The sequence below is a fragment of the Anomaloglossus baeobatrachus genome, chromosome 7 (genome assembly GCF_048569485.1).
Source record: "Anomaloglossus baeobatrachus isolate aAnoBae1 chromosome 7, aAnoBae1.hap1, whole genome shotgun sequence".
In the NCBI taxonomy this organism is placed as follows: domain Eukaryota; kingdom Metazoa; phylum Chordata; class Amphibia; order Anura; family Aromobatidae; genus Anomaloglossus; species Anomaloglossus baeobatrachus.
This window is the reverse complement of record NC_134359.1, coordinates 245,061,886-245,087,740: the sequence shown is the minus strand read 5'-3', so window position 1 is coordinate 245,087,740 and position 25,855 is coordinate 245,061,886. Positions and strand designations below refer to the sequence as shown.

Below are 25,855 nucleotides of genomic sequence, written 5' to 3'. Positions count from 1 at the left end.
ACCTGCGGAGCAGAATTACGTGTGACTGCATTAATCTCAGCCAGACAAGCTGAGATAGCTTGTAGTGCCCACACGGCTGCAAAGGCCGGGGCAAAAGACGCGCCCGTGGCTTCATAGATGGATTTCACCAGGAGCTCTATCTGCCTGTCAGTGGCATCCTTTAGCGATGAGCCATCTGCCACCGATACCACAGATCTAGCCGCCAATCTAGAGACTGGAGGATCCACCTTGGGACACGGAGCCCAACCCTTAACTACGTCAGAGGGGAAGGGGTAACGTGTGTCAGTAAGGCGCTTAGTAAAGCGCTTGTCCGGAACCGCTCTGGGCTTCTGGACAGCATCTCTGAAGTTAGAGTGATCGAAAAACGCACTCCGTGTACGTTTGGGGAACCGAAACTGGTGTTTCTCCTGCTGAGAAGCCGACTCCTCTACAGGTGGAGGCGGGGGAGACAGATCTAACACCTGGTTGCTGGACGAGATAAGATCATTTACTAAGGTGTCCCCTTCAGGTGTATCAAGATTGAGGGCAACGTCAGGTTCAGAGCCCTGAGCTGCGACGTCCGCCTCGTCCTCCAGAGAGTCCTCGAGCTGGGAACCCGAGCAGCGTGAAGAAGTCGGGGAAGATTCCCAGCGGGCCCGCTTAGTCGGTCTGGGACTGAGGTCCGGGCAGGAGTCCTCCGCGTGGGACCTAGGGCCCAACCTGGGAGCGCGCTGCGGCGCGGACCGAGAGGGGCCTGGAGGAGACGAGCTAACGGGGACCGGGGCCTGAGTAAGGACCGGTCTGGACTGCAAAGCTTCTAGCAGTTTGGCAGACCATTTGTCCATAGACTGAGCCATGGATTGTGAAAGTGACTCAGAGTTTCTCAGCAAACGCAGCAAACTCTGTCCCTGCCGCCTGGACAGGGGGAGCAGGGGGGTCTACATGAGCCGAGGGGCCCACTAGTGACCGAGGCTCCGGCTGAGCAAGCGAAACAGGGGTCGAGCATTGCTCACAGTGAGGGTAGGTGGAACCCGCAGGTAACATAGCCGCACAAGAGGTACAGGTCGCAAAAAAACCCTGTGCCTTAGCACCCTTGCTCCTTGTGGACGACATGCTGTTGTCTCCTAGGAGAGTGATCACTGAGGATATATGGGAAGGGGTATGCAGCCCGACCGAACAGAAATATGTATATAAATACGTATCTATTCCGGCACGCTGGGGGGGACCAGCACCGGGTGACCGGTGTGGCTTACCGACCGCTAAAAAGCGGAGTGTGTGTCCTCCAGATTCCCTGCCTTAGGTCTCCCAGAGCTGCAGAGCTCTTCTCTGATAATCCTCCACCGGCAGCATGCCAAAAAACATGGCTGCCGGAGCTCTCAGGGGAGGAGTGGAGCCGTGGGCGGTGCTAGAAAAGTGCGGGAATCTGGGGTCCCCACAGTGATCAGTGAGGGGGGAGGAAACATACAGGATGCTCCGGCCCTCACAGCCGACGTCAGGCCGGCCGTCCCGCCCTTACCCCTGACAGGCAGGCCTGGGGGCGGGATTTTTGCTACTAGGCCGCGATGAAGCCGGGGACTAAATTTAAGACCGCGGCCGACAAGCAGGCGCGGTCGGCACGGACATCCGCCGGTTTTCACAAATCAGCAGCTGCTGCAGCGTCCGGGAAGAAGGCGCTCCATGCACAGTCCCCATGGGGACACAGCGTACCTTATAGATGCAGGGCCCGGTCCCTGAGGATGAATAGACTCCTGTCCAGCAGATTCCCACAGGGGCTGCGGAGGGAGGCCGGTCCCAGTGAATGGATGACCGGTCAGGATCCCACTTCTCCCAGAGCCACTAAGGGATGGTGAAGGAAAACGGCATGAGGCTCCGGCCTTTGTACCTGCAATGGGTACCTCAACCTTAACAGCACCGCCGACGTAGTGGGGTGAGAAGGGAACATGCCGGGGACCCCGTGGGGGTCCTCTTTTCTTCCAACCGATATAACTAATCTGAGAATGCATGAGTGGATGTGTGCCTCCTTCCACACAAAGCATAAAACTGAGGAGCCCGTGATCCACGGGAGGGTGTATAGGCAGAGGGGAGGAGTTACACTTTTAAAGTGTAATACTTTGTGTGGCCTCCGGAGGCAGAAGCTATACACCTTAATTGCCTGGGTCTCCCAATGGAGCGACAAAGAAAAAGGGAATTTTGTTTACTTACCGTAAATTCCTTTTCTTCTAGCTCCTATTGGGAGACCCAGACAATTGGGTGTATAGCTTCTGCCTCTGGAGGCCACACAAAGTATTACACTTTAAAAAGTGTAACCCCTCCCCTCTGCCTATACACCCTCCCGTGGATCACGGGCTCCTCAGTTTTGGTGCAAAAGCAGGAAGGAGAAAACTTATAAATTGGTCTAGGGTAAATTCAATCCGAAGGATGTTCGGATAACTGAAGACCATGAACCAAAAGAACAAATCAACATCAACAACATGTGTACACACAAGAACAACCAGCCCGAAGGGCACAGGGGCGGGTTCTGGGTCTCCCAATAGGAGCTAGAAGAAAAGGAATTTACGGTAAGTAAACAAAATTCCCTTCTTCTTTGTCGCTCCATTGGGTGACCCAGACAATTGGGACGTCCAAGAGCAGTCCCTGGGTGGGTAAAAACAATACCTCAATAGAAAGAGCCGAAAACGGCCCCCTCTTACAGGTGGGCAACCGCCGCCTGGAGGACTCGCCTACCTAGACTGGCGTCTGCCGAAGCATAGGTATGCACTTGATAGTGTTTCGTGAAAGTGTGCAGACTAGACCACGTAGCTGCCTGACACACCTGCTGAGCCGTCGCCCGGTGCCGCAATGCCCAGGACGCACCTACGGCTCTGGTAGAATGGGCTTTCAACCCTGAAGGGAGCGGAAGCCTAGAAGTACGGTAGGCCTCGAGAATCGGTTCCTTGATCCACCGAGCCAAGGTTGACTTGGAGGCCTGAGAGCCCTTGCGCTGGCCAGCGACAATGACTTTGGTGAAAACCCGTGTCGCTGTCGCCAGGCCGAAGGGCAATGCGACGAACTGGAGGTGTTCGTCCCCGATGGCGAAACGCAGGAAACGTTGATGTTCGGGTGCGATCGGCACATGGAGATAAGCATCCTTGATGTCGATCGATGCTAGGAAGTCCCCTTGTGACATCGAGGCGATGACCGAGCGGAGAGATTCCATCCGAAATCGTCTGGTTCTCACATGTCTGTTGAGCAGCTTGAGGTCCAGAACGGGACGGAATGACCCGTCCTTTTTTGGCACCACGAACAAGTTGGAGTAAAAACTGCGACCACGTTCCTGAAGGGGAACGGGAATCACAACTCCATCTATCTTTAGAGCGTCCACTGCCTGATAAAGTGCGTCGGCCTGTGCGGGGGGTGGGGAGGTTCTGAAGAAACGAGCCGTAGATCGAGAGCTGAACTCTATCCTTGGGACTTGGCGGAGGGACGAAAGGACCGAAACCTCGATTGGATTTTTCTCTGCTGAGGTCTCTTAGGTTTGGACTGGGGTAAGGAGGAGTCCTTTCCCGAGGATTCATTAATAATCTCATCCAACCGTTCGCCAAACAAACGGTCGACAGAAAAAGGCAAACCAGTTAAGAACCTTTTGGAAGCAGAGTCTGCTTTCCATTCGCGCAGCCACATGGCCCTGCGGACTGCCACGGAGTTAGCGGATGCTACAGCCGTACGGCTAGCGGAGTCCAGGACGGCGTTCATTGTGCCTCCTTCCACACAAAGCATAAAACTGAGGAGCCCGTGATCCACGGGAGGGGTTACACTTTTATAAAAGTGTAATACTTTGTGTGGCCTCCAGAGGCAGAAGTTATACACCCAATTGTCTGGGTCTCCCAATGGAGCGACAAAGAAACAGACTTTTTTGATGCGTTTTCTATGACTTCATATTTTTCCACCGGCGTTTTTTTTTTTTTTTTTTTTTTCCTGGTTGTGCAAAGTTTTATTGAGTAGGAAAAAAATAAATAAATAAAATATATTGACAAAATAAGAACAAAGAACAAATGCTCCTCTCACAACTTATAGGTTCTCATCTTAAGTACGGACTTCTTCATGTGTTTGGCTGAATTGCTTTAACCCTGAGAACAGTCACTAACATAAAACAATACTTGGCCGTTTACCGGTGACACAGATCTGGAACTGGAGCATAAAATATTCTGTAAAAAGGAACAAACTGAAATATTGTTCATAAGCAAATGAATGAGGCCTGATAAATGCCTCGTATAGGAGAGAAAAGTAAATAAATTCGCCACGCTGACACTGGTAACCTCTCTAAAAAGGAAAGCCGCTAGTAACCACCTGCACACAGCCAGACAAGATCTAGAAATCTCTGGAATTACCCTCATAACTATAGGCTACTGCTTCACTACCTGGGTGCTGATAAATCCCCTATATCTTTAAGGCTATGTGCCCACGGGAGCTCGCCGCTGCGGATTTTGCCGTGGAAAACCTGCAAATTTATCTGGATTTTCTAGATAAATCCGCAGGTTATAGCATGTACAGACACTGACCATGTTATCCCATGGGACATGGGGAGTGTTTGTCCATACTGTGGAATATGCTGCGGATGTCCTGCAGCCGCACGTAATTGCATGTCAATTATTTCTGCGGAATTCCCGGCCCTCCACTATGGAGATAGGGCCGGGACTTCCGCAGGTAAGCCGCATGAATGTCCACAGGCTTACCGCAGCTATTTCGCTGTCCACAGGTTTCCGGCAAGCAGCTGCGGGAAACCTGCGGATATATCCGCCGGTACAAACTCCCATGGGCACATGGCCTAAGGGCTCATTCGGAAATCAGTGATTTTTCCCCATAAGCAAAAAAAAAAAACCAAAAAAAAAAAAACCCCTCAAGATTTAAAAGTGATCAAAAAACACAGATGAAAATCTGATCAGAAACAGACAGTTTTTATCACAAGTTCACCAGCTTTTCTTAGAGAAAGAAAATAATAAGAAAAAAATAATATTTCAGAAGTTTCGCAAGTTTCTCCTATCAATCAGTCTGTGAAAAACGGACAGCATCCAAGGACTGATTTTTATTTTCAGAGATCCACAGACTTACATTAGCAAGTTTGATCTGACACCCAGATCAATATTGGACAAGTCACTGTGCCTGTGTGTGGGTGATGGTGGGGAACTGGGTGAGTGTCAAAGTTGCGCACACAGACATATGAACACTATGGCCAGCACTCATGTCAGAAAAACGGACACCTGAAATGAGCCTCTAAAATTTCCTATCAGAATCAGCGGCAAGGCTTCACCATCTTCCTTCATATAATATGAAGCAGTCTAGTAACGCGAACTCACACCACGGTGTCCTAACTGTCCATCAATGGCAGATGAGACGAAATGAGGATTGAGCATGTTGGATTTCAGCATGCCCAATCCTACTCTTCCAGGAAATCAGCCATTGTCGGAATCTCCCAGCAGTGGCTCCTACCGTCCTGATTGCTCTGCTGCTTCACAACATTTGAGGGAAGGATTATGAATGTTTCTTGCCTGGAGAAGCCAAAGTTCAGCTTTAAAAAATTTTCAAACAGCGATATAAGGCCCGAAAATGGCTCTGACGGCTATAGGCAAGAAAAGGAGTTAGTTTCACCATATCTGCTCCACTGGATTTTTACAGAATCCTTGGTGTGACGTAGAGATGAGCTGGAAGACCTATTTCACTAACACGACGGAGTAGTTTAGTGACAAATCCGCTTTTTTAAAACTTTTTTTGGACTGTAGGTTATAATAAGCTAAAGGAATCGGGAAGTTTAAGGGCAGAGAAAGGTTTCTTACCTATTTCTAGAATAGATGTGCCTCAAGCACAGACTTAGGCTACTTTCACACATCCGGTTTGAGCACTGCGGCTCAATCCGGCTGTGAAAACTATGCAATGGATGCGGCGAAAACACCGCATCCTTTGCATAAGTTTTCACATGCGGCCCGTCCGTTTTTTTCCGGTTGCGGCATGCTACTGAGCATGCGCAGTGGAAAAAAACGCATGCGGCGAGCGGATGCGTTTTTTTCCGCATCGCGCCGCATCCGGCCTCCATAGGTATGCATTGAAAAATGCGCCGCAGCGGCCGGATGCGGCGCGATGCGATGTTTCTTGCCGGAGCAAAAAACGTTGCAGGGAACGTTCGATCTGGCCGCGGCATCGGCTAAATCTGCCGCATGCGGCAAAAACCGGACCGAACGCAAGCCCCTGCGGCACAATACGGCACTAATGTAAGTCTATGCAAAAAAAAAACCGCAACCGGCGTTACAAAAGCCGGTTGCGGTTTTTCTGCAGAACGCCGTATTGTGCCGCAGAGCAAAAATCCGGATGTGTGAAAGTAGCCTTACCCCCCGGATTGTTTTCCTTTTCGATTCTCCCAATCCCTTTAAGAAATATGTATGAAGACCAAAATTAATGATTTATGCTGTGTAAAAAATGCTACACCCCCCCCCCCATAAAACAACAAGTTGTGCCGACAATTCAATGACCTGTAAAATGGTGAGTGGAAACCAATGAATAATAAAAAGGCAGAGATTCACCTACATCGGAGGTGTTGAAAACTACGGATGTCACAATCCTCAATGCTTTAATAGCTCGCCTATGCCAGGAAATGCTGAGAGTTGTCGTTTCTCAAAATCTGGAGATTTAGAACCTACATAAACACTATGAGACATTGTTCAACCAGAAATCTAGGACTGAAAATGGTAAAGGACACATTTGTGAATGGTCAGGAAAATATAGGACAAACATACAGGGCGGAAAAGAAGGGAATTTTGTTTACTTACCGTAAATTCCTTTTCTTCTAGCTCCAATTGGGAGACCCAGACAATTGGGTGTATAGCTACTGCCTCCGAAGGCCACACAAAGTATTACACTCAAAAGTGTAAGGCCCCTCCCCTTCTGGCTATACACCCCCAGTGGGATCACTGGCTCACCAGTTTAGTGCAAAAGCAAGAAGGAGGAAAGCCAATAACTGGTTTAAAGACCAATTCAATCCGAAGAAACATCGGAGAACTGCAACCATTCACATGAACAACATGTGTACCGAAAAAAACCCTAAGAAAACAGGGCGGGTGCTGGGTCTCCCAATTGGAGCTAGAAGAAAAGGAATTTACGGTAAGTAAACAAAATTCCCTTCTTCTTTGTCGCTCCATTGGGAGACCCAGACAATTGGGACGTCCAAAAGCAGTCCCTGGGTGGGTAAAAGAATACCTCGTGGTAGGGCCGTCAAACAGCCCTTTCGTACAGGTGGGCAACCGCCGCCTGAAGGACTTGTCTACCTAGGCTGGCGTCTGCCGAAGCGTAGGTATGCACCTGATAATGCTTGGTAAAAGTGTGCAGACTCGACCAGGTAGGTGCCTGGCACACCTGCTGAGCCGTAGCCTGGTGCCGTAATGCCCAGGACGCACCCACGGCTCTGGTAGAATGGGCATTCAGCCCTGAGGGAACCGGGAGCCTAGCAGAACGGTAGGTTTCAAGAATTGGTTCCTTGATCCACCGAGTCAGGGTGGATTTGGAAGCTTGCGACCCTTTACGCTGACCAGCGACAAGGACAAAGAGTGCATCCGAGCGGCACAGGAGCGCCGTGCGGGAATGTAGATCCTGAGTGCTCTCACCAGATCCAACAGATGCAAATCCTTTTCAAATTGATGGACTGGATGAGGACACAAAGAAGGTAAGGTGATATCTTGATTGAGATGAAAATGGGATACCACCTTAGGGAGAAAGTCCGGAATCTGACGCCGAACCCCCTTGTCCTGGTGAAGACCAGGAATGGAGATTTGCATGACAGCGCTGCTAGCTCGGACACTCTCTGAAGAGACGTGACCGCTACTAGAAAGGCCACTTTCTGTGAAAGACGGAAAAGGGAAACAACTTTCAAAGGCTCGAAAGGCGGCTTCAAGAGAGTCATTAGAACCTTGTTCAGACTCCAGAGCTCTAACGGCCGCTTGTACGGAGTGATGAGAAGACAAACTCCCTGCAGGAACGTGCGTACCTGCGGAAGTCGGCTAGGCGTTTCTGAAAAAATACAGATAGCGCTGAGACTTGTCCTTTAAGGGAGCTGAGCGACCAACCATTTTCCAACCAAGATTGTAGGAAGGAAGGAAAAATAGGCGATGCAAATGGCCAGGGAGAAACTCCTTGAGCAGAGCACCAAGATAAGAATATCTTCCACGATCTGTGGTAGATCTTGGCGGACGTTGGCTTCTTGGCCTGCGTCATGGTGACAACCACTCCTGAGATAATCCTGAAGACGCTAGGATCCAGGACTCAATGGCTACACCGTCATGTTCAGGGCCGCAGAGTTCAGATGGAAAAAAGGGCCCTTGAAACAGCAAGTCTGGTCGGTCTGGTAGTGCCCACGGTTGGCCTACCGTGAGGTACCACAGATCCGGGAACCCCGACCTCCTCGGCCAAGCTGGAGCGACGAGGATGGCGCGGCGACAGTCGGACTTGATCTTGCGCAGCACTCTGGGCAACAATGCCAGAGGTGGGACACATAAGGTAGCCGGGACTGCGACCAATGTTGAACTGAGGCGTCCGCCGCCAGAGCTCGATGATCGTGAGACTGTGCTATGAAGCCGGGACAATGTTGTTGTGCCGTGACGCCATTATGTCGACGTCCGGCATCCCGCAGCGGCGACAGATCTCCTGAAACCCGTCCGGGTGAAGAAACCATTCCCCTGCGTCCATACCCTGGCGACTGAGGAAGTCTGCTTCCTAGTTTACCACGCCTGGGATGTGAACTGCGGATATGGTGGATGCCGTGTCTTCCACCCACGTCAGAATCCGCCGGCTTCCTGGAAGGCTTGCCGGCTGCGTGTTCTTCCGTGGTGGTTGATGTATGCCACCGCTGTGGAGATATCCGACTGAATTCGGATGTGCTTGCTTTACAGCCACTGCTGGAAGGCTTGTAGGACAAGATATACTGCTCTGATTTCCAGAACATTGATCTGAAGGGTGGACTCTTGCTGAATCCACGTACCTTGAGCCCTGTGGTAGAGAAAAACTGCTCTCCACTCTGATAGACTCGTGCCTGTCGTAACTACCGCCCAGGATGGGGGTAGGAAGGACCTTTTTTCTGACCCTGAGGTGGGAAGAAGCCACCACCGTAGAGATTCTTTGGCCGCCTGAGAAAGGGAGACGTCTCTGTCGATGGGCGTCGACCTCCCGTCTCATTGGCGGAGAATGTCCGATTGTAGTGGACGCAGATGAAACTGCGCGAAAGGGACTGCCGCCATTGCTACCATCTTACGTGAGAAGTGCATGAGGCGTCTCAATGTGTGCGACTGATCCTAAGGCGAGATTGCAGCCTTGTCTGTAGTGAACGCTGTTTGTCTAGCGGAAGCTTCACCATCGCTGAGAGAGTATGAAACTCCATGCCTAGATATGTTAGTGATTGGCCCGGGGTCGGATCTGACTTTGAAAAGTTGATGATCCACCCGAACTCTGGAGAGTCTCCAGCGCAACGTTCGGCTGTGTTGGCATGTTCCTTAAGAGAGTGCCTTGACAAGTAGATCTCCCAAATACGGGATCACAGAGTGACCTTGAGATTGCAGGACTGGTACTACTGCTGCCATGACCTTAGCGAGGACCCGTGGGGCTATCGCCAGCCGGAAGGCAGAGTTACGAACTGAAGGTGTTCGCGTCTTATAACAAAGCGTAGAAACGCTGGAGCTCTGGATCAATCGGCACGTGGGGATAAGCATCCTTGACGTGTATCGATGTTAGGAAATTTCCTTGAAACATTGAGGCGATGACGGAGCGGGGGGATTACATCCGGAACCGCCTGGTGTTCACGAGCTGGTTGAGCCGTGTTAGATCCAGAACGGGACGGAAATACTCGTCCTTTCTTGGCACCGCAAATAATTCGGAGTAAAAACCGTGACCTTGTTCCTGAAGAGGAACGGGGGTCACCACTCGTTGTGCCTTTAGAGTGCCCACCGCCTGCAGAAGAGCATCGGCTCGGTCGGGAGGTGGAGAAGTTCTGAAGAATTGAGTTGGAGGACGAGAACTGAACTCTATCCTGTACCCGTGAGACAGAATGTCTCTCACCCAACGGTCTTTGACCTGTGACAGCTAAATATCGCCCAGGCGGGAGAGCCTGCTACCGACCGAGGATGCGGAGAGAGGAGGCCGCAAGTCATGAGGAAGCCTTCTTGGAAGCGGGCTTTCAGGCTGTCTTTTTTGGGCGTGACTGAGCCCGCTAAGAAACTGAGCTCCTCTGATCCTTTTGAGTCCTCTTTGGACGAGGAGAAATGGGACCTGCCCGAGCCTTGAAAAAGACCGAAAACCCCGACTGTCCCTTGGTATGTTGGGATTTGTTTTGTCTGGGCTGAGGTAAGGAAGAATCCTTACTCTTGAACTGTTTAATGATTACATCTCACGCACACTAAAACAGTCGGTCAGCAGAACAAGGCAAACTGGTTAAGCCCTTTTTTGGAAGCAGAATCTGCCTTCCATTCAGTTAACACCCAGGCCCTGCGTAAAACCACGGAGTTAGCGGACGCCACTGCCGTACGGGTCGTAGAGTCTAGGACAGCATTAATCGCATAAGACGCAAATGCAGACATTTGAGCGGTTAAGGATGACACTTGCGGAACAGATGTACGTGTGACCGTGTCCATCTGTGTAAGACAAGCTGAAGTAGCTTGGAGTGCCTCTACGGCTGCGAATGCTTAACAGCGCGCCGATAGCCTCATAGATGGATTTCGACCAGAGATCCCTCTGTCTGTCAGTGGCATCTTTAAGTGCAACCCCATCTTCCACTGCAACTATGGATCTAGCTGCAAGCTGGAGATTGGAGGATGCCCCTTGGGACACTGGGTCCAGCCATTGCCCACGTCAGGGGGTAGTGATAACGTGTATCCTCAGCCGTTTGGAGAAGCGCTTTACTGGATAAGCGTGGTGTTCCTGGACTACCTGTGTAAAGTCAGGGTGGCCAAGGAAAGTATTTAATTTACGCTTGGGATACGTGAATGGAATTTCTCCTGCTATGTAGCTGACTCTTCCACCGGAGGAGCTGGGGGAGAAATAACTAACATTCTATTGATGGACGCTATGAGATTATTGACTATGGCGTCACCATCAGGTGTATCCAGATTGAGAGCGGTCTCAGGATTAGATCTTGAGCCGCTACCTCCGCCACATCACACAGAGAGTCCGCTTGCTGGGACCCTGACTAGTGTGATGAAGTCGAGGGCCGCTCATAGTGAGCCTCTCAGGCTGTCTGGGACTGTCGTCCGTGTCAGAGCCGTCACTCTGGGAAGCACATGACCCCTCGGAGCTCAAAACTGTTCCCACTGAGGGGGACCATGGATAATGAATGAACAGTGGCCATGGATTTGAGAGACTTGTCTGGACTGCAAGGCTTCTAGTATCATAGCCATAGTCTCAGAAAAACTGTCAGTAAATACTGCAGGCTCCGTCCCCATGTCCTGACGATTAGCAGAGACTCCGTAGTATACAATGGGGTTCTATGTACACTGCCGGCCATATAGCCGTACATGCTGTACCGGCTGCATAGAAAACATGTGCTTCTGCACCTCTGTTTTACACAGACAATATGCTGTTATGTCCTCCGCACAATCAAGGAGGGTATATACAAAAATGCAGCTAAACAGTGCAATGCATAGTGAATAAGCATATATGTATATGTGCACTTCGGCACTAGTGGAGTCAGCCCCACAGGTGCTGCTTAACGCCTGGTCACAGCGGTTGTGTGACTATCCGAATCCCTGCCAGGGATTCCCAAACTTGTCTCTTCTGTCGCTACAGAAAACACTGACAAGAATGGCTGCCGGCGTCCTGTGTAGAGGAGGAAGCCGTGGGCGTGCCTGAGAAAAAGCGGGAATCCGGCTTCACAGCGTACACAGTGAGAGGGGTGGAGTATGCAAAGCATACTCCAGCTCTCAGCGCTGCCGGTTTCACAGTGCACACAGTGAGAGGGGTGGAGTATGCAAAGCATACTCCAGCTCTCAGCGCTGCCGTGCTGTGCAGCGTCACGCCCCTACCCTGACTGGCAGGTCTGTGGGCGGAAACGAAGTGAGACTAGGCCGCGCAAGCCGGGGACTCGAGTGATAAGCGCGGCCGGCATATAAGCCTTGGTCGGCGCGGAAGTCCCCGGCGCACCACAAGTCCCAGCCGCGCCCGAAATAAAAATGGCAACGGCGGTTAGCGCGGTAGTCCCCTAATACACTAACACACCCAGCAAGCTGTAGTGTGCGATGGCACTAGTGCGGGCAGCGCCGCCGTCCCTGGCGCACTAACACACCCAGCAATGCTGCCGTGTGTCCGTGCGCGGTCCCCACAGGGACACAGAGTACCTCAACGTAGCAGGGCCATGTCCCTGAGGATACTCCGCTCCATGTCCAGCAGAATCCCAGGAGCTGTGGATGGAGCACGGTCTCAGTGCCTGGAGACCGATAAGATCCCACTTCACCCAGAGCCCTGAGGGGATGGGGAAGGAAAGCAGCATGTGGGCTCCAGCCTCCGTACCCACAATGGGTACCTCAACCTTACAAACACCGCCGACAAAAAGTGGGGTGAGAAGGGAGCATGCTGGGGACCCTTAGTATGGGCCCTCTTTTCTTCCATCCGACATAGTCAGCAGCTGCTGCTGACTAAACAGTGGAGCTATGCGTGGATGTCTGACCTCCTTCGCACAAAGCACAAAACTGGTGAGCCAGTGATCCCACTGGGGGTGTATAGCCAGAAGGGGAGGGGCCTTACACTTTTGAGTGTAATACTTTGTGTGGCCTCCGGAGGCAGTAGCTATACACCCAATTGTCTGGGTCTCCCAATGGAGCGACAAAGAAAAAACCTTAGTAACTTTACTATAAGAAATAATATATACATTCTTTCAAAAACAAAGATACAATGGCAGCAAGCAATCAGCTGGGACACAAACGTCACGTCCAGAAAACCCAACAGATTTGGAACCTTTTACAGCTGTGACCGTTCTACTTGCTGCAGGAATATATTCCTTTCCTCTTCTCAATTATATGTTTAACAACTTTCAGAGTCTGAAGTGGTTAACAAAACGTTTAGACGGAAGGTCACTTTGCCATTGCAGTGCAAACATTCATTATTTTTAATGTTTTTTTGTAGCGCTTTTTCAGGTGAACATAAGGCATAATTCACCTGAAGAAGCGTGCGGTGCTCACATACCCCAATACTGTAGAGCATTTCTATAAAAGTACCTGTTTTTTTATGCAACCTCTAATTTTTTACCTCTATAAAGTGGTTAGTTACCAACCAATCCCCAATTGGAATACATTCATAAGTATTTTTTTGAGAGCTATGAGCAAAAAGGCCCAAGACTGGAATCAAACATCACCATTTTGCATCTGTGCATTAACAAAGTGGCCCGATATGCAATGTTAGCGACTGAGAATTTGAAATGTTGTGTTTTATTACCGTAGCAGCACTAGTGGCCAATGGACCCAACCGTTGTACTGTCCACTCTGGACATTGCCTCTAGGTACAAACTAGAAATAGCTATATCCCAGCTATGTAAAAACTTTACGTAATATGTTAAAAGAAACGTGGGAGGTGCATCCACAGAACTCCGATACTTGGTGTCAACAGTTGGGGAGGAGCACTGCGCAGGTACTAGAAGGGAGAACGGCGCATGCACAAGATTTCCTTCTCAGACAGCAAGGCTTCAGCCAAGTAGAAGAGGGTGGCCCTAACTGGGAAATAAACATGGGGGGAGGCTCCAGAAGTGCAATATCACGCTCAATGCTCTTTCAGGCCTGATTGCATATGGATTAATGCTGCAATAGATTACCAACATGAGGTATGTGTGTACACTTATTGTTAACTACTAGCGATAAATCAAGCACTACTATGCTCAGTACTCGCGGTTGGATACTCAGATGGGCCGAACTTGTGCACTGGGTATAAAAGAAGTCAATGGGAAACTTGAGCATCTTTCCACAAAAATGGTTGAGCCACCCATTGACTTCCATTACACTGAGGTACTTGAGTCGTGCCCATCCAAGCATCCAGGTGGAGAACAAATAATAATGAACAGAGTATCAGGATTGTATCACAGCTCCGCACAATAATTGAGTTAACCATGGATTCACAACACACGACAGCAGAATGTGGCCAAAATTACCGATGTCGGGACGGCCGCCCTATTAATTGATGTAGGCCCATACACTGTGGTTTGTGAAAACTCGCCCCCAGACAAAAATCCTACACCTCCATTCAGCCAAGCATAAAAGGGAGACAACGGGTGAATGAAATGTTCTGCTGTATTGGACAATATACACCTAGGTCTCTATTATCACAATGTAGACACATAAGGAAGAATTACTAAAGTTCTCAAGTATTTCATGATACATTTGAGCATCTCTGATGGAGAGATTATAGATCGTCCCAAGTGACCGAGAAGTTTGCAATCGCGGTTTTCTCTGCAACGTGGTAGACAGATGAGGCATTTGTGTCCCATGGACGGATAACTGCATAGGGTTACTAGAAGGCAATTGGTACTTAACCCCTTCACCCCCGGCCACTAAAACACCCTAATGACCGGGCCATTTTTTGCAATTCTGACCAGTGTCACTTTGACAGGTTATAACTCTGGAACGCTTCAACGGATCCTGGCGATTCTGAGATTGTTTTTTCGTGACATATTGTACTTCATGTCAGTGGTAAATTTAGGCCGATATTTTTTGCGTTTATTTGTGAAAATTTAGGAAATTTGGCGAAAATTTTGAAAATTTCGCAATTTTCAAACTTTGAAAATTTATGCCCATAAATCTGAGAAATATGTCACACAAAATAGTTACTAAATAACATTTCCCACTTGTCTACTTTACATCAGCGCAATTTTCGAAACAAATTTTTTTTTCATTAGGAAGTTAGAAGGGGTCAAAGTTCATCAGCAATTTCTCATTTTTCCAACAAAATTTAGAAAATAATTTTTTTTAGGGACATCACATCACATTTGAGGTGACTTTGAGAGACCGAGGTGACAGAAAATACCCAAAAGTGACCCCATTCTAAAAACTGCACCCCTCACTCTGCTCAAAACCACATCCAAAAAGTTTATTAACCCTTTAGGTGCTTCACAGGAACCAAAGCAATGTGGAAGGAAAAAATGAAAATTTTACTTTTTAACACAAAAATGTTACTTTAGCCAGAAAAGTTTCATTTTCACAAGGGAGAAAAGAGAAAGTGCACCCTACAATTTATTGTGCATTTTCTCCTGAGTACGCCGATACCCCATATGTGGTAAAAATCAATTGTTTGGGTGCACAGCGGAGCTCGGAAGGGAAGGAGCGCCATTTGAATTTTTGAACGCAAAATTAGCTGCACTCATTAGCGGACGCCATGTCGGGTTTGAAGACCCCCTGAGGTGCCTAAACAATGGAGCTCCCCCACAAGTGACCCCATTTTGGAAACTAGAGCCCTCAAATATTTTTTCTAGATGTTTGATGAGCACTTTGAACACCTGGGGGCTTCACAGAAGTTTATAACGTTGAGCCGTGAAAAGAAAAAATTTTTTTTTTTACCACAAAACTGTTGCTTCAACTAGGTAGCTTTTTTTTTCACAAGGGTATCGGGAAAAAATGCAACATAAAATGTATTGTCCATTTTCTCCTGAGTACGCAGATACCTCATATGTGGTGGAAATCAAATGTTTGGACACACGGCAGTGCTCGGAAGGCAAGGAGCGCCATTTAAATGCAAAATTAGCTGCACTCATTAGCGGACGCCATGTCAGGTTTGAAGACCCCCTGAGGTGCCTAAACAATGGAGCTCCCCCACAAGTGACCCCATTTTGGAAACTAGAGCCCTCAAATAATTTTTCTAGATGTTTGGTGAGCACTTTGAACACCTGGGGGCTTCACAGACGTTTATAGCGTTGAGCCGTGAAAAGAAAAAAAATTTTTTTACCACAAAACGGTTGCTTCAATTAGGTAGCTTTTTTTTTCACAAGGGTAACAGGAAAAAATGCACCATAAAATGTATTGTGCATTTTCTCCTGAGTACGCAGATACATCATATGTGGTGGAAAGTAATTGTTTGGGCGCATGGCGGGGCTCAGAAGAGAAGGAGCGCCATTTGACAGCAAAATTGGTTGGAATCATTAGCGGACGCCATGTCACGTTTGGAGACCCCCTATGGTGCCTAAACAGTGGAGCTCCCCCACAAGTGACACCATTTTGGAAACTAGAGCCCTCAAATAATTTTTCTAGATGTTTGGTGAGCACTTTGAACACCTGGGGGCTTCACAGAAGTTTATAGCGTTGAGCCGTGAAAAGAAAAAAATTTTTTTTACCACAAAACGGTTGCTTCAACTAGGTAGCTTTTTTTTTCACAAGGCTATCAGGAAAAAATGCACCATAAAACGTATTGTGCATTTTCTCCTGAGTACGCAGATACCTCATATGTGGTGGAAAGTAATTGTTTGGGCGCATGGCGGGGCTCAGAAGAGAAGGAGCGCCATTTGACTTTTCAAACGCACAGACGCAGTGCACTGATCGGCCGCTGCAGGACGCACGGTCGGATGCGATAAAAAAAGCGTCGGGGATACGTAAAAAAAAAAGTCACGCCAAAAATTGACCATGGATGCAGATATGTTATGTGCATCCCTGATCAGCGCTCGGCGGGACGCACAGACGGATGCCATACAAAAATTGTCGCGAATACGGAAAAAAGTCACGCCAAAAATTGAGCAGGGATGCCGATCCGTTATCTGCATTCCTGATCAGCGCTCGGCGGGACGCACGGACGGATGCGATACAAAAAGCGTCGCGAATACGGAAAAAAGTCACGCCAAAAATTGAGCAGGGATGCCGATCCGTTATCTGCATCCCTGATCAGCGCTCGGCGGGACGCACGGTCGGACGCGATACAAAAAGCGTCGCGAATACGGAAAAAAGTCACGCCAAAAATTGAGCAGGGATGCCGATCCGTTATCTGCATCCCTGATCAGCGCTCGGCGGGACGCACGGACGGACGCGATACAAAAAGCGTCGCGAATACGGAAAAAAGTCATGCCAAAAACTGACCACGGATGCAGATCCGTTATCTGCATCCCTGATCAGCGCTTGGCGGGACGCACGGACAGATGAAGTGTAAAAATGGACAGGATACAAGAAAAAAAAAAAAAAAAAAGTTATACTCACAGTACCAAGAGGATCACTGACCAGAAGAGTTGCAGAGGAACAAGAAGGCAGTGAGATAGACAGCTTTACACCAGCAGCAGGCAGGACGTTGGACAGATCAGCAGAAGGACCCAGCGATGGAGGCAGATGTGATCGGGCCAGTGAAGACCTCGGACGACCCGTGAAGGCAGGTAAGAGGACGTCGGGGGGGGCAGGGGGGGATGGGGAGAGGGGGGGCAGATGGGGGGGGTTAGAGGGAGAGCAGAGGGGGCGGAGAAGCAAAGGCAGAAGGAAGGAACCTTGGAAGCAGAATAGAGATGACAGAGGAGGCAGGCAGATCGCGTGGGGAGCAGATCGGGATGCCGGGGGGCAGATCGGGGCGTAGGGGGGCAGATCTGGGGGGGCACGGGCAGGGGCCTTCACGGGAGCGCGCAGGGGCCTTCACGGGAGCGCGCAGGGGCCATCGCCGGAGCGCAATACTTACCTTTGGAGCTGGCGCGGTGACAGCAGAGGCGGCGTCTGCGGCGGCAGCAGCGGTGGCGTGGTACCAAAAGTACCAGCCACTCCACGCTGCAGCCATGTTGGGGGAGGGTCCCCAGAGCAGTACAGGCCTGGGGAGGGCGGCCACCTGCAGATCAGACCGCCCCACTGCACACTGATTGGAGCGATTGCGCGTCATAGCACGATCGCTCCAATCAGTGCTGCAGGGGCTGGGGGCGGCATGTTTGAGGTCCACCTATGATATGCTGCAGCAGCTGCGGCATCTCATAGCTGGATCTCACAGGATCGCACTAATTCGGGCATTATTTTTGCCGAAATTAGTGCGATCGATGTGGTTGGCGGTTCAGATTTGAACAGCCAATCACATCGATCGTCGATAGGGGGTGGCGATGCCACCCCCCCTGGGGTCAAGCAAAGGTCCCCTGCTGTAAGAAACAGCAGGGGACATCATTTGAAAGCCGTTGCTATGGCCACGGCAATCAAATGAAGTTTAGGCAGTAAAATTACGTCCCTGGTCGTTAAGTCACGTTAAAATAGGACGTAATTTTACTGCCCGCGGTCGTGAAGGGGTTAAAGAAAAACAAAAAAACTACAACCTGGCATGGGAATGCCACGCCATAATCCATTACAAGGCTTGCATCCCATCATACCAGGAGGCACTGCAATGGCTGCACACGTAACATCACTCCACCAGAAGTCAGTGTGAATCTCGGGCAATGCTCATCCATTCCTATACGATGGCCTTTTGCACTGGGCAATGGTATACCGCCAGCAGCAATGAAGCATTTTTCATTTTCTTATACGCTTTCTAGAATAATATTCAACCATGCTTAACATGTACCACGTCCTGTAAAATAGAAGTTATAGTCCTTTTAAAAATATCCACGTAGCTACTGTTAACACTTCAACAATGGCACCCGTGCACATGTATCAGTCATGGGACTGGTGCGCAAGAGAATGCACGTGAAGGGTTAACCGTGTATGGCAGAAGAGGCGACAGACTGCTCCGCTGGATCCAAGTCTCTTGGTGCCTGCAAAATTATCTCTTCATTTAAAATCAATGGCAAATAAACTAAACTAGAATGTAAAAAAAAAAAAAAAAAAAAAAAAACACACCCCAAAAAAAAAAAAAAAAAAAAAAATGACTATTCTATTTTAGAATACCATATACATATACCATAGCTATATTGTAATTTCTATACAATGCCCTAAGAGGAAAAAAAAAATACAAAAACAAAAATACAAAAACAAAAATGTATTATGAAATAATAAAACAAAATAAATTCTATGGCGTTTTCAAGATGAGACAACAACAATGACCAGTTTGGTTGTCAGTGAAAGATTAATAAAAAACAAAAAAAATGTCTGCTGGTATTAAGAATGATAGTTACATCTCAAAATGAGGAGGTAACAGTTTTTCCCCTACATATGGAAAAAAATAAATGCATATTTTTGGTTTCCAGCAAAAGGACAATGAATCGAAAACATCTGAGACTCGTGTACAGTCTTCTAGTTGCATAATGGACTGGTGGAAACCAGAGATCGTATTCTTGCTCAAGTGTAAGGAATGGCTTTTTTTGGGGGGGGCAGGGTGGTATTCGTCCCCAAGTACAGCTGTATTACGTAAGACATCATACTAGAAGGTTTACTTGGGCCCAACTGTGCCAATATGATGGTGCCAGCTGCCATGACATGTCAGAAACCATTCTCAACCTGTTAAAGGTTTTAGAATTTGTAACCGCGTCCATCACAATGAATGTATCTGTCATTAAGACCTCTTAATATGAAATGCAAGACATTGCCGAAAAGACAAAAATTCTACAATTTTCTAAACAAGACGCTGCCCCCAGATCTGTGTGGACTCCCTGGAGACTTGTGCTCCGACACTACATAACATGGGCTCCAAAAAGGAGCGGTAACAGTTGTATTGAGAGGAGGGAAAAAGAAAGAAAGAAGTGGTCAGACATGTTCTCAATAATTGTACCGACGCTGGGAAGGCTGCTGAACGATGACCCTGCTGTGCTTGACCTGCTGTGAATGGCAACCTCGAATGCGATTTTGACGTCTAAGGCTCTTTCGGTTGAGAAGAGTTTTTTCCATTTGCGGTTTTGACAATTTAGAGAAGAGAATGGTCTTTGCCGGGTTCAGGCGAGTTGTCCGAGCAGAGAGGGTTGCAACAAAACAGCGTACATGCTGAGCTAGATTAGCATGACCTGGATCCAACCGTGAAGAACGTGAGTTCTGGATCTCTGAGTCACACGTCCTCGTCTGCTTAGTGCAAAGGTTGTGCACAGCATAGACAGACATGCTCGGGTGCTCGATGAGCAGGTTCTCCAATGGGCTTGTCTCCATCTCCGTAGTGGCCAACCCTCCAGCAGTAAAGCAGGGTGGTGGAGTAACAAACCAACTCTCCTCCAAAGGACAAGGATCAAAGTGGACATAAGAGTCAATCATATCTTCAAGCTGTTCAAAGGCACCTGGTGCAAAAGTCAAGACGGGTTCTTCATTTGGGCGGTCGATTTCTTCAAAGGAAGAGGCTTCTTCTGGTGTTCTAGTGCAGTTATTAACTATAAAGTCTACCACAATCCATTCGTCGTCATCTTTCTCAATGAGTTCTGGCTCCTGGTGCCGGACGCTGCGGACGTCTCCAATAAACATGCTGTTCAGCTTCTGAAACATTATAAGAATATAGCAGGGTCTCCTCCTGCCAGTCCTTCACAGGGCACAGTGGTGGCTCAGGGATAGCAAGGTGGCACAGGCAGTGATAAAGTGCATACAGTCCTGGCACAGAGGGGCACCCGAAAGGTCTCAGGGTTGTACAAAACCACATCTTGCACTGGGGACTCTGGCTCCTCCTCCATCAGGCTTGTTGGTGCCATGACAGTCTCCTCTTCTCCCCGCCGGCAGTCAGGATCTCCACTCCTGCAGGTCCCCTCACCACCACCAGCACTCCTCAGTAAGTACCGCTCCATAGCTGTGTGCTTCCTGCTACCAGACGTGCTGCTCTCTGCTCGCTCACTTGCCCGGGTATGCTGTTTATCGTCGGTTTCTCAGAGGGGTGTCGGGAGCTTCTCCTCTATGCTGCCTCCTCAGCCAGGACCGGAACAGGACTCCACCGGCGTTTTTAGAAAGCACATAATGCAATTGAAAACTTAGAGCCTAGGAGGTAGACAGATGGGTAGATATCTGGAGAATATATAACTGCACCACACCCTGACATTTATAAAATTGCACCCATAACTGCATCGCATGTGTAGATTATTGTACAGCTTTCTATGATGGGAAACCTAACGAATGAATAAATATAAAAAAAAAAAACAAAAACGTAGCCCCCCCCCCCCCCATTTTTGGCAACCAGCCACTGTAAGGCTATGAGGTCATATCATCAGGATGGGAATGGGCCATGGTTATTACTCCCTCCCCAGCCTAAAAATACCAGCACCTTCGTGGGTTTTTTTTTTCCATTTATTGTAACCCATCTCAGAAAGCTGTACAATCAGCTCCAGATGCAATGCAATTTTTTTTTTTTTCAAATGTTGTGGGGGTTGTGCCATTATATGTCCGCTGGATAGCTAGTCATCTATAACTATCTATCTAGGTTTCCTTTAGTTGGCACCCATGTGTTTTTTGAAGGCAAAAATGCTACAAAAATGCGGCAAGTCTACAATCCTTTTTATACCTGCATTTTTGACTGACTTCATTGAAGTCAATGGGTGAAAAAATGCTGTAAAAATTATGGAAGAATTGACGTGTTGCAGATTTTCTGCACCAAATCTGCAAGTCACAAATAAGCAACGTGTGCATGAGATTTCAGGATTTTCATAGACTTTGCTGGCATCAAGATTTTGTGACAAATCTGCACTTAAAAAATGCATAAGAAAAAAAAAAAAAAAAACACGATAAAATCGCAATGTGTAACCAGCCTAATTGCCAGACTCAGTTTGGCCAAAATATTATACAAGGGCTCAAACATCTTTATTTTGACACTTCTATAGAATATATGGACAATACAGCCGAGTGCCGTGACCAAAATACCAAAGGGTGGCAAACTGATTTACTGAGATACATTGTTCATGTACTAAATGAAGGGTGAGAAGAGTGAATCCTCGTTAGGCGCACACATACCTCCACGATACTGAGCTTTCACAGACGCAGCACCAGCACCACTTCGGATATTCAGAAACTGCTCGCCCACTTGTTTAAGGACAGAATGGCTGACACCTAAAAACAGGACACGGTCAGTTTTGCAAAAGGTAAGTTCTTACAGTTTGACAACATTTTTTTTGCTGAGAAAAGAGCCACAGAAACCTAAGTTTTTGGTGCATCGATTGATGCATTTTTAGCATACGGATCATTTCCTTTTAATTTATTTTGTTATAACAAGACATTTTTAAGTAAATCTGCTCCAAAATCCTTTTTTAATAAAAAACTAAAAACAGTGAACCTGCAATTAACAAGAGAATAACACTAAATATTGCATCTTTTACAGCACCTAATCCAGTGTCAGCACAAGACAGAAATGTGGATATATTGTCTGACTCAGCAATTACATGGAAGAGAGGATTCTGGGTACTCCCTAGTGATGGGCGAGTGCGCTCTTCACAGCTCATTACTCGATCGGACCTCAGTTGGAAAATGCTCGAGTTTCACATTGACTTCCATTATATTCTGTAGTGGGGGCACATAGGAGCAACACTATCCTCAATTGATTAACAAACACACTCGCTCAGCACTACTGCTCACCATAAAATTTCTCTTGGAGCAGTTAATTGGGCACACAAAACCATGAGTATATGCTGCTGCCACTATGCAAAATGAAGGGAATTTTGTTTACTTACCGTAAATTCCTTTTCTTCTAGCTCCAATTGGGAGACCCAGACAATTGACAATTGGGTGTATAGCTACTGCCTCCGGAGGACACACAAAGTATTACACTTAAAAGTGTAAAGCCCCTCCCCTCTGCTATACACCCTCCCGTGCATCACGGGCTCCTCAGTTTTGGTGCAAAAGCAGGAAGGAGGAAACTTATAAATTGGTCTAAGGTAAATTCAATCCGAAGGATGTTCGGAGAACTGAAAACCATAACCAAGAACAACAGCCCGAAGGGAACAGGGGCGGGTGCTGGGTCTCCCAATTGGAGCTAGAAGAAAAGGAATTTACGGTAAGTAAACAAAATTCCCTTCTTCTTTGTCGCTCCATTGGGAGACCCAGAAAATTGGGACGTCCAAAAGCAGTCCCTGGGTGGGTAAAAGAATACCTCGGTAAAAGAGCCGTAAAACGGCTCCTTCCTACAGGTGGACAACCGCCGCCTGAAGGCCTCGCCTACCTAAGCTGGCATCTGCAGAAGCGTAGGTATGCACTAGATAGTGCTTCGTGAAAGTGTGCAGACTCGACCAGGTAGTCGCCTGATACACCTGCTGAGCCGTAGCCTGGTGCAGCAATGCCCAGGACGCACCCACGGCTCTGGCAGAATGGGCCTCCAGCCCTGAAGGGACCGGAAGCCCAGTAGAACGGTAGGCTGCAAGAATTGGTTCCTTGATCCACTGAGCCAAGTTGACTTGGAAGCCTGCGACCCTTTACGCTGGCCAGCGACAAGGACAAAGAGCGCATCCGAGCGGCGTAGGGGCGCCGTACGAGAAATGTAGAGTCTGAGTGCTCTCACCAGACCTAACAAGTGCAAATCCTTTTCACATCGGTGAACTGGATGAGGACAAAAAAGAAGGTAAGAAGATATCCTGATTGAGATGAAAAGAAGATACCACCTTCGGGAGAAATTCCGGAACCGGACGCAGAACCACCTTGTCCTGGTGAAACACCAGGAAGTTGGGGCTTTGCATGACAGTGCTGCTATTTCAGACACTCTGCGGAGTGACGTGACTGCCACTAGGAAGACCACCTTCTGCGAAAAGCATGAAAGAGAAATATCCCTCATTGGCTCGAAGGGTGATTCCTGAAGAGCCGGTATGACCCCGTTCCGATCCCAGGGTTCTAGCCGACTCTTGGAAGGAGGGACTATGTGGCAAACCCCCTGCAGGGACGTGCGTGCCTGAGGAAGCCTGGCTAGACGCTTTTGAAAAAAGCACAGAAGCGCCGAAATTTGTCCCTTAAGGGAATCGAGAGACCATCCCTATTCCATTCCGGATTGAAGGAAGGATAGAAAAGTGGGCAAGGCGAATGGCCAGAGTAACATCCTGATCAGAACATCAGGATAAGAAGATCTTCCACGTCCTGTGGTAGATCTTGGCGGACGTTGGTTTCCTGGCCTGTCTCATAGAGGTAATGACCTCTTGAGATAACCCTGAAGACGCTAGGATCCAGGACTCAAAGGCTACGCAGTCAGGTTGAGGGCCGCAAAGTTCAGATAGAAAAACGGCCCTTGAGATAGTAAGTCTGGCCGGCCTGGTAGTGTCCACGGTTGGCCTACCGTGAGATGCCACAGATCCGGGTACCACGACCTCCTCGGCCAGTCTGGAGCGACGAGGATGGCACGGCGGCAGTCGGATCTGATCTTGCGTAACACTCTGGGCAGCATCGCCAGAGGAGGAATACATAAGGCAGTGGAAACTGCGACCAATCTGGTCTTGAGAACGTGCCCCGAATGCCGGGACCTTGTTGTTGTGCCGGGACGCCAATAGGTCGACGTTCGGCTTCACCCAGCGGCAACAAATATCTTGAAACCCGTCCGGGTGAAGAGACCATTCCCCTGCGTCCATGCCCGGCGACTGAGAAAGACTGCTTCCCAGTTTTCTACGCCCGGGATGTGAACTGCGGAGATGGTGGAGGCTGTGGCTTCCATCCACAGCAGAATCCGCCGGACTTCCTGGAAGGCTTGCCGACTGCTGGTGCCGCCTTGGTGGTTGATGTATGCCACCGCCGTGGCGATGTCCAACTGAAACCGGATCTGCCTGCATTCCAGCCATGGCTGGAACGCTATTATGGCTAGATACACTGCCCTCACCTCCGGAACATTGATCTGGAGGGAGGACTCCGTTAAGTCCATGTACCCTGAGCCCTGTGGCGGGGGAAGACTCCCTGACAGACTCGCGTCAGCCGTGACCACAGCCCAGGATGGGGGCAGGAAGGATTTTTCCTTCGATAAGAAGTGAGAAGAAGCCACCACTGAAGGGATGCCTTGGCTGCCCGAGAAGGAGCAACGTTCCTGTCGAGGGACGTCGATTTGCTGTCCCATTTGCGGGGAAAGTCCCCTTGAAGTGGGCGCAGATGAATCTGCGCAAACTGAGCTGCCTCCATAGCTGCCACCAACTTCTCTAGGAAGTGTATGAGGCGCCTCAAAGGGTGTGACTGGGCTCGAAGGAGCGATTGCACCCTTGTCTGTAGTGAACGCTGTATGTCCAGCGGAAGCTGCACTATCGCTGAGAGAGTATGAAACTCCATGCTGAGATGTGTCAGTGATTGGGCCGGTGTCAATCTTGACTTTGAGAAGAAGGGAATTTTGTTACTTACCGTAAATTCCTTTTCTTCTAGCTCTTATTGGGAGACCCAGACGATTGGGGTATAGCTACTGCCTCCGGAGGCCACACAAAGCACTACACTAAAAAGTGCAAGGCCCCTCCCCTTCTGGCTATACCCCCCCGTGGTATCACGGGTTCTCCAGTTTTAGTGCCAAAGCAAGAAGGAGGAAAGCCAATAACTGGTTTAAACAAATTAACTCCGAGTAACATCGGAGAACTGAAAAACCGTTCAACATGAACAACATGTGTACCCGCAAACAACAAAAACATCCCGAAGGACAACAGGGCGGGTGCTGGGTCTCCCAATAAGAGCTAGAAGAAAAGGAATTTACGGTAAGTAACAAAATTCCCTTCTTCTTCAGCGCTCTATTGGGAGACCCAGACGATTGGGACGTCCAAAAGCTGTCCCTGGGTGGGTAAAGAAATACCTCATGTTAGGGCTGCAAAACAGCCCTCCCCTACGGGGGTGTCACTGCCGCCTGCAGGACTCTTCTACCTAAGCTGGCATCCGCCGAAGCATAGGTATGCACCTGATAATGCTTGGTGAAAGTGTGCAGACTGGACCAGGTAGCTGCCTGGTACACTTGTTGAGCCGAAGCCTGGTGTCGTAATGCCCAGGACGCACCCACGGCTCTGGTTGAGTGGGCTTTTAGCCCTGAAGGAACCGGAAGCCCCGCAGAACGGTAGGCCTCTAGAATTGGTTCTTTGATCCATCGAGCCAGGGTGGCTTTAGAAGCCTGCAACCCCTTGCGCGGACCAGCGACA

At 48.9% G+C, this 25,855-nt stretch overlaps 1 protein-coding gene and 1 pseudogene across 1 annotated transcript in view; both read right to left on the bottom strand.

Annotated features, from left to right (window-relative positions):
• Nucleotides 1-25,855, bottom strand: part of UQCRC2 (ubiquinol-cytochrome c reductase core protein 2) — a 134,592-nt gene that overhangs the window by 32,988 nt on the left and 75,749 nt on the right. Inside the window, exon 9 of the mRNA XM_075318000.1 lies at nucleotides 21,744-21,839. Coding sequence (XP_075174115.1) covers nucleotides 21,744-21,839 — 96 coding nt within the window. The remainder of the gene's footprint in view (nucleotides 1-21,743; nucleotides 21,840-25,855) is intronic.
• Nucleotides 19,581-20,297, bottom strand: LOC142246124 (tumor protein p53-inducible nuclear protein 1 pseudogene; annotated as a pseudogene).